The sequence below is a fragment of the Nelumbo lutea genome, chromosome 4, assembly GCF_056320005.1.
Source record: "Nelumbo lutea isolate HS-2025 chromosome 4, American lotus-T2T, whole genome shotgun sequence".
NCBI classification, from domain to species: Eukaryota; Viridiplantae; Streptophyta; class Magnoliopsida; order Proteales; family Nelumbonaceae; genus Nelumbo; species Nelumbo lutea.
In genome coordinates this window covers 81,363,709-81,372,590 of record NC_142687.1, presented here as the reverse complement: position 1 = coordinate 81,372,590, position 8,882 = coordinate 81,363,709, and the positions used below count along the sequence as shown (strand labels likewise).

The 8,882-nt window shown below is 35.9% G+C and overlaps 1 protein-coding gene across 2 annotated transcripts; it reads left to right on the top strand.

The window, feature by feature from the left end:
* The first annotated feature begins 986 nt into the window (after positions 1–986).
* On the top strand, positions 987–6,845 carry LOC148861308 (antigenic heat-stable protein). 2 transcript variants are annotated; one of them, XM_088983611.1, is made up of 4 exons: positions 987–1,355; positions 1,476–1,651; positions 4,518–4,633; positions 6,350–6,845. In XM_088983611.1, the coding sequence occupies exons 2-4, from the start codon at positions 1,547–1,549 to the stop codon at positions 6,657–6,659; spliced, it is 531 nt and encodes a 176-aa protein (XP_088839737.1). In that variant the 5' UTR covers positions 987–1,355; positions 1,476–1,546; the 3' UTR covers positions 6,660–6,845. The 2 variants fall into 2 exon arrangements, with proteins under 2 accessions (XP_088839737.1, XP_088839736.1); XM_088983610.1 differs by having other exon boundaries at positions 990–1,651.
* The last annotated feature ends 2,037 nt before the right edge of the window (positions 6,846–8,882 follow it).

The following is an 8,882-nucleotide window of genomic DNA, read 5'->3' as shown; positions in this document are numbered from 1 at the left end:
CCTTTTTTTGTATAGGTTGGAAGCACCGTTTTTCTGAGAAAATTATGTTTTTTTTTTGTTTGGAAATGTTGCTGCCAGGTAGGACATTTCGTGGAGCAACAGCAACCAAGGTTCAAAGTACCAATGCGTATCGGCTTATACTGGTCCTTTTTTTAACTTTAACTTTTTTTTTTTTTCGAATTTGGTTCAGAGGGGCGGGTTTAAGTCTCGACTACCCTCTAAACCAGGCCTTGACCTAATACAACCCTTGTAAGGGCGTATCGGGAAGGACCCTATATGATATGTATCAGTCAATACGAGCCGATATGTAACAGTTTTTTGAACCTTAACAGTAACACTTTCCATTTGGTACCAGTGCTCCATGTCTGTTTTCAGCACTGACACCCATTATAGGAAGTTCATGTCACTACTATATCACGCCCTCATTGGCAGCAATGAATTGCAATATGAGAAAACGTTAAATTTGGCGTTGCTCCAAGCCACGCCAAAAATGATTCCAAACAAATTCGAACGTAGCGTTGATGTATCACTAGACCTGTTCATGGGCCGGGTCGGGCCGGGCTTTTACTCTTCATTAATGGAAATATGTTAGGCTCGAGCCCGAGCCCGAGCCCGAGCCAGACCCTGATAAAAAGCCCGAAGCCCGACCTAATAAAAAAATTAGAATTTTTTCCTATTCAATAATTAATATAAATTAGAATTTATTTACATTAAAAAAGAATATAAATTCAAAATTTATTTATATTAAAAAAAGAATATAAAGAAGGAAAAAAGGATGTAAAGAAGAAGGGTTCGACTGAAAAAATAAGGGAAAGAGGTGAAAAAAAGAGGGGTATTCGACTAGGGTTTTTAGGTTTAATTATAGGTCAACCGGGTCGGGCTATTTTGACAAATCCCAAGCCCGGCTCGAATTTATTGTAGGCCGGGCTTTTGGCCCGAGATTAAGCTGACTGGCCCATATACCTATTCAAGCCCGTCCGGGGGCCGGCCCGCAACGGCATCGATGCTTATGTAAACTGTGCCCAATTCAAATTGCCCCCTTCACCCCTCTCCAATAAAAAATCCAAATTGCCCCCTTCCGGTATCATACCCTTTTCTGGCATTATAAATTTGCCCTTGTCCAAAATTTGGGTCGTTCCGCAATCTGGTTATCCGGTTTCCCTTCCCACTACTAGCGACAGCGAAGAACGGTTTGAACTTGAACGTGCTTGCGGTCACAGTAGAAGTAAATCTCTCAACTCTGGAATTAGAACGTCCAAAATTGCCGCTCGTGCACCGCTGCCGAAGTGGAAATCAGGTCGTCCGCCTTCGCCAAGGGAATATACCTTAATAGTTTTCTCGTCTCTCCTAACTTGGTATCTATCGGCATTCGAAACCCTAATTCATCACCGGTGTTCGTATCAAAGATAGATTTTAGGGTTTCTGAAAGGCCTCAATTTGAAGTCCTGTCTGTTATTACGCCAACTTTTCTGCAGGTTAGATGCTAGACGTGATCTATTGAGTTTGTTAGCTTATATTTCAAGTAGAAAAGACGTTGGCTAGTATTATGGGATCTTCTGTGGTGACACCTGAAGATGTTTTGGAGTCGCTAATGAATGATGGTACAATCGACGCTCTCAGGTTGAAAATAATTAATCAGCTCAAAGCTAATGTGAGTGGATTTCTACGATCAATTTCTTCAATATTTTCTAAACTCTATTGATTAAAACCTTTTTGATATCGATATGTTTGCTTGAATTGAATTTATAGTTGGCTAAAAGAAATCTTATGGGCGTGGATGTTGCTTTTAGTAGTTCGTAAGGAGTGGGTATTGAGGGTGATATTTTGTTTGCTATCCAGTTACTGGTTTAACATCGTGTATGGGAGATTTAAGTTTGTAATAGTAAGCAGTTATTTTTAATTTATAGAAAATGACACTATAACCATAAATATTCACAGAAAAAAAATCATGATCCCTTGTTATGTCGTTGATTAATGAGATATTGTTGTTGGACTTCTTCCTAAACTTCTGACGTGTACCAACTTACAAAAATGCTGCAAGTATCTCGGTTGCATAGCTAGGGATTCATCGAGGTTCTACCTTAGTTTTGAGCCAACCTGGTGGTGTTTGGTTCACTTACCTGAACTAGATTGTTTTAGTTAAGACTGAAATTCTGTTATATTTATTTCAAGCATCTATTTTTCATCTCTAGCATGTTGAAAGGTCAAGGGCCATGTTTGAGAGTATACTATGATTTAAATACACACTTAGAGAAAAGTGTAAAGAACCTCCTTTGTTTATAATTTTTGTTTAAAATAACATGTAGACAGAACTTCTGCACATTGAATACCCTTTTTTGATCAATATTCCCTTTACCAAGCAAGGTAATTAAAATAAGTTGTTGTTAGGTAATCCAAAGGTGAGTAATAATACGGCTGCACGCAGCAGTATCATGCAAGATCTTTATTTATTTATTTATTTTTGATGAATAACGGAAAAGATTCATTTAAGAAGCTGAAAATAGTACAAGAATTCAGTCATCCCAGAGATTGAGACAAGACCCAATAAAAGAAACACAAAGAACGAAAAAACCAGCCCCCAAGCAGCAGTTACAAGTCAAACCCTGTAGTAGGGATAATTACAAGTCAGGAAAGAGTCCCAACTCCCCAGAATAGATTTTCTCTTTCTACCCCTTGTCGGCCAAGCCATCTGCCAACCCATTGAACAGATATAACTCTATTTCTTTTGAGTTCAGAAATCTCTCTCAGAATGTGTCTCTCTGTACTGCCAAGGCCACCTCTCTGCTTGCCTAACGGCCCTAACCCATTTCACCACCACTTCAGAGTCCCTTTCAACAATAATGTTGGTGTAATTATTCCTCTTGACCAACTTTAGGCCCTGTAGGACAGCTAGAACTTCTGCTCTAATTGCATTACCATGACCAGATGGACCAGAAAATAGACCAAGGATGCTTCCATTGGCATTTCTGAAAATTCTTCCTATGTCAGGAGGTCCAAGGTTGCCTCTACTGCAGCCGTCAAAATTGAGCTTAATTAGCAAGTGTATAGGGGGTTCCTAACTAGGTTGAACAGGCACTCTGGTAATGGAAGAGGTTGCTATCAGCCCTCAATTCCTAATAATATCATCAGTGGTGAAAGATCTAAAAAGACTTAAAAGTTTTCTTCCAGTGTGTCACTCGCACTGTTATGAGGTCAATAATTACTCTTCTGTTTTGACTTTTGAGCCTTCTCTTGAAAAACTCTCCCATTTCTTTCCTCCCAAATCGTCCATTAAATAGCAGCTCTAGAACATCTCCATAGTATCTCTCCTCTCCTTGTAGGTGGATTAAGGAAATTGCTTCTGAAAACTGATGGCAAATCTGTGGGAGGAGTCCACCTGCACGGCTGCACCCAACTAGAGTGGAAAAACACTCCCAAATACCAGCCACAAAAGGGCAAGAGATAACTAAAAAGAAGTTCCCCATTTGCAATGCAGAAAAGAGAGGCGTGAGGAGATAAGCACCAATTGGGTCTTTTCTTTTGAAGGGTCTACAAGTGTTTATTTTTGAGTGAAAATTTTCCTGGCAGAAATGGAACAGGTCCATGTGGACCACCCCACACCTCTTTCATTGGAAAAGTAGTGGCAGTGGGCAGGGTCACGAGAGGAAAGAGACTCAAAGAAGGAAGAACAAGAAAAGAGACCAGAAGAACAAGGGGACCAAACTCTGGCATCAAGATTTGGAAGATCCAAGAAAACACCCTCCAAAAAGTCTAATAACTCCATGCACAAGGGAATTTCTACTTCCCTCAAGTTACATCTAGACACAAAAGGCCACGAAAGCCCACTAGAGGAAAATGGCACAAATTGAGAGAGACGTTTGTTTTTAAAAGAAGAAAGCCAATACAATAAGGGGAAATTTTCTTTTAAAGGAGCATTACCCCACCACAGATCTTCCCAAAATCTAATTTTGTCCCCAGAAAAGAGTTCATACCTGATAAAAGTCAAGAAGCAAGGCAGCAGACCTGAAATTGGTTTCCAAGGTGTAAAGGTAGCCCTTCCATTCAAACCAGAATCCTAGCCATTTTCCTTTAAACCATGAATACTCTGAATTACTTGTTTCCACAAACGATTCAGTTCCAGGGGAAACCACCCCAACCATTTACCTAACAAATCCTTGTTCTTTATTGTAAGTTTCCTAGCCCTAGACCCCCTTCCTTTCTGCACTTGCAAAGAATGCCCCAATTCACTAAATATCATGCAAGATCATTTACTGAAAACGTTTTCATTTGCCAAGAATAAATTATGGCATTTGATTTGTTGTGTAACTGATGTTATCCTATGTCAAAGGCAATGTTGATGCTACTTCTCAAAGTTTCATTATCCAAAGGAGCTTAATATGTGGATCCTGAGTTTCAAATCTTAGTCAATAGAAAGATGGATGAACTAACATGATGAAGATTGACAATGCTATTCTGCACAAAGGATTTGTTGCCGCTGAGAACATAGCTTTAACAAGGTTACTGATTCTGTGTTATAGGAGGAGCTAAAGAATAATACAATTACAATGGTGGAACAGAGTAAGGTTCTCAACACTCCTGGTGCAGAGAAACAGACGAAGAGGGAGCTATTTGATGCACTCCGACGTGAACTTGAGTAAGTATTTCACCCCCTTTTTTTCTTTGTTTTTTTTTTTTTTTTAAGGTAGAAGTTGATTTTTTATCAAAATATAGGCAAAATATAAATGCAATATGGCATTATCATGATTATATATAGAGATGGCATGGGCATTGGGGGTGAGTGGTCTGATCCATCATGCAATACGTGCACCTAGGATACAGCTTCAATCAGAATTTGCCTGTTGCAACTTTTCTATTCAGCCATCATATTTTTTTATGTTTTCCATGGAAATGGAAGTGGGTCCAGAAATTTCCAAATAATCTTTTAGAGTGCAATCGGGTTGGGTTTTGACATCCATGATTCCTAAATGGGTCCATCAAGTAGTGGGTTGGATCCTACATCCACATTAGCTTCACCATGTGGGGTGAAAATAGTTTTAACATTAGATATGAGAAATCTCTTTGATTGTTGCTACTTGTTACTGATAAAAATGACAAAAATCTATAAAAAAGATATAAATATATATTTATAGATTGATTGCTCCATTATCTTCTTTTTGAGTTTTGACTAAACTAGGGGCTTTATTGTGGTGCCATTGAAATAGTTAAGATAATGAGTATACTAGTTTTGTTGCGCAGGCAATTCATGTCTGTGCCCTTGAAACTTTTACTTTTTTTACATAGGTGGATTCCACCAAAAGGACATAATTATATATATATATATCGATTCCTGAACCGAACTTCTCCTTTGCTAATTATAACTAGCCGATCTATGTAAAAGCTGAAAGTATCATATAATATAATCAATGATTAAAGTATTGGTATTGGGTATCGTATTGGAGAATTCGAATACAATGGATACGGATACGCTTTGGAAACACATGGATATGAATGAAAAATATGAAAACAGATGGATATGTTAGGGAAATACATACAAATTCCACAAATACATTAATAACACTAAATTTAAGACCAAAATAGTCACAAATAATATATAAATACATAGAAATGTATATTTTAATGGTGTATATGAAAAATGTATTACAATTAATATATCGGGATGCCTGATATCATATAATTTTATTTATAATGCATCAATGAAGAGTCTAAGACACTAAACACGTGCATATTATATTCTAATTATTATATCACTTATTTTTTTATTTTTTTATTTTAATTTTTAACATTAACAAAAAATTAACTAAATATTAAATTCTCAAATGCAAATTAAAATACCAATTAATAATTCACAAAAATATAATATTAACTTAAAGTATATAAAATTTGTAAGATACATATCCTATACAAATTCATAATTTTTAATTACTAAAATAATTATTCCATTGTTAACATTTTTAATAAAATTTATTTTATTCTATTTAATAATACAAGATAAAGTCTGGCTTGATGGTTTAGAGTGTGGCAAAAGATAGCACGTCCAAATGACCCAGGTTCAAATCGGCATAGCTACATTTTTTATGAAGTATAAAGAGAAATGGCGTTTTGCGCGTATCGGCTGATACATTACGATACATGCCGATATGGATTTGTATTGGTGCAATACAAGTGACTTACGGGATAAGCTTCTATTCGTTTCGTATCCTGTACTGTTGTCAACCGATACTCGGGCATATCGTGTCAATATTTAAGTCCTTGAATATAATGGAACCACAGTTTTCTTGTTACATTTTAGATCAAGGAATGTTCCATCCAACATTTTCTTTTATTTCAATCATTTTGGTTTTTGGTGCAGAGGTCCGGTGCTTGAGAAAGCCTCTAAATCAGTTTGGGAGCTGATTCTGGATAATGATGGACTAGGGAAGGAAATTAGTGAAACAGTTGAAAGAGTTTTTTGCCGATTAAGTGGCAGGGAACCTCCGTTATTTCCTCCCAACAGTGAAACCCAGACAGAGAAAGAGAAAGAGAAAGAAAATTCAGATTTGTCATCAAAGAAAAGGAGCTTTGCTGAGATGCAGAGAGGATCAAATGAAGTTGCGGAAGCATCCAACAATCCGGTATCAAAGCTTTCTGTTGCAGTGCTGCCTTCTGATGCAAAGACATGATTCTTCTGAGAAGCTCGACTATCACTATCTAGTTTTTATTTCCAGAAGTAGCCAAGTTCGACTATCTAGTTTTTGTTTCCAGAAATAACCAAGTTCAGGGCCTTAAAGTAGATATGTAAAATTGAATGCTGAAGTTTGAATCGTCAAAATCCAATTTAATTAATGTTAATGGATATTTAAATATCCTATGCTGTTGCCTGTTGCATCCCTTATATGGTTGAAGTTGTGGGTTCTTGTCTGTATCAAAAGAAAAGTTATAGTTGGATGAGTAGAATTATATACTCTAATTCTTTAATCAACTTGGTAAGAATGAGTAAGAGTGAATAACATTAGAGTGTTTAGTTACAAAATTCTTGCCATGACCACATTTATTTTAGAAAGAAAAATCAACCCACAACACAAAAATTGAGGTAGACTATAGCACAAAAAATAATCAAGCCCCATCTTACTAATTTTCATTCGGAGTAAACTATGCCTATAAAACTATTGCCATAGATGTTTACTAACGGATAGAAGTACTTTTATGAAAACATTTTTACAAAAGTACTTTTACATGAAAGCATTTTTATAAAAATATTTTTACAAGAAAGCATATTTATGAAAGTACATTAATAAAAGCACTTTTCTACGAAAGAACTTTCGCCAAAGTACTTTTATGAAAGTATTTTTGTGAAAGCATTTTAATAAAAGCACTTTTATGAAAGAACTTTTACGAAAGTACTTTTATAAAAGTATTTTTACGAAAGTACTTTTATAAAAATGTTTTTATGAAATTACTTTTATGGAAGTATTTTTACAAAAGCACTTTTACGAAATAACTTTTACAAAATTACTTTTATAAAAACACTTACAAAAGTACTTTTATAAAAGTATTTTTACAAAAGCACTTTTATAAAAATATTTTTACAAAAGCACTTTTATCAAAGTATTTTTACAAAAGCACTTTTATCAAAGTATTTTTATGAAATCACAAAAACACTTACAAAAGTACTTTTACATAGGACACTTGTCGGTCTGAAAAGAATTCATTTTAGAATTTCAGCAATATTTTTATCCATTCTAAAAGGGCGTTTGGTTCATAACAATATTTTCTCTTCCTGCCTATTTTTATCCATTCTTGTTCATTTTAGAATTTCAGCTTGAATAAGAATGAGAAAGAATGAAAATTAAACCAAACATAACCTAAAGAGCTATTCCAGTGGTACACCATACCATTTGAAAGATCATTCTTAGGTCTGCTATTAGACCCATTATTTTGTATTCTATCCCATGTAAAGAGTTGTGAATTGTGATCATTAATATAATGGATGCACTAGTACCTTCTAATGGATGAAACTGAACAGAGCAAAATGATGGAACGGAATTGTAGTAGATTCCCATGGTCTATTTTATTTTTGGTAATAAGCCTTTATTGAATAAACTACTTGTGCCTATCCATCACCAATCCAACAGGCAAAAAGACAATAAAGAAGATATCTTAAACATTTGCATCGTTTGGTTCATGGGGGATATTTGATGGATGCCGTGCTCTCAGGTGTTCAAATTGTTTCGTTTTCAGGAAATCCCGTCTCTGAATGAATGGCTGTCCTACAATTATACGAGCTCCAGCAAAAACATTCCTGACCATAAAAAAGTATTACAGCATTTTAAATTTCATTGTATTTCGAATTATCGATTGACGGTTGTCCATTTGGCAGAGTATGCAATGATGAGTTTTTTTTTTGGTATTTGGTGATAAACCCGAATCCCCTACAGCTACAGGGGGCCGTTTTTAGTTGCGCACCACCACTCACAACCCCCCTCCCCAAATTTGGTGGCTAAGGGAATTCATGGGAAGAAAGTGAATTTTAAATTCTACTTGGAGTAGAATATCTCTGGAACTAAACTGGTGTCCCCGAGTACAAGTTTGAAATCCATTGAAAGCCAGGGCTAATCTCCATGAGTGGTTTTCTAACCGCATCCGTGTTACTGCTCTAGATGCTCCAAAACGGTGCAACCTTTTCAGTAAGCATTCGGTCCAGATCAAGTTCGATAGTAGATTGACCCTGGATAACCCTCTGTTTTACGAAGAAATGAATGAAAACATATAATTTAGTCCAATGACCTATATAGAAGTGATAACTTCAAACCAGCTACTGTTTGTAAATGTAATGGATGACAATCACACCAAATATATGCCGCCATTGCACATAACAGGAACTAACATGTTACAATACCAAAGAA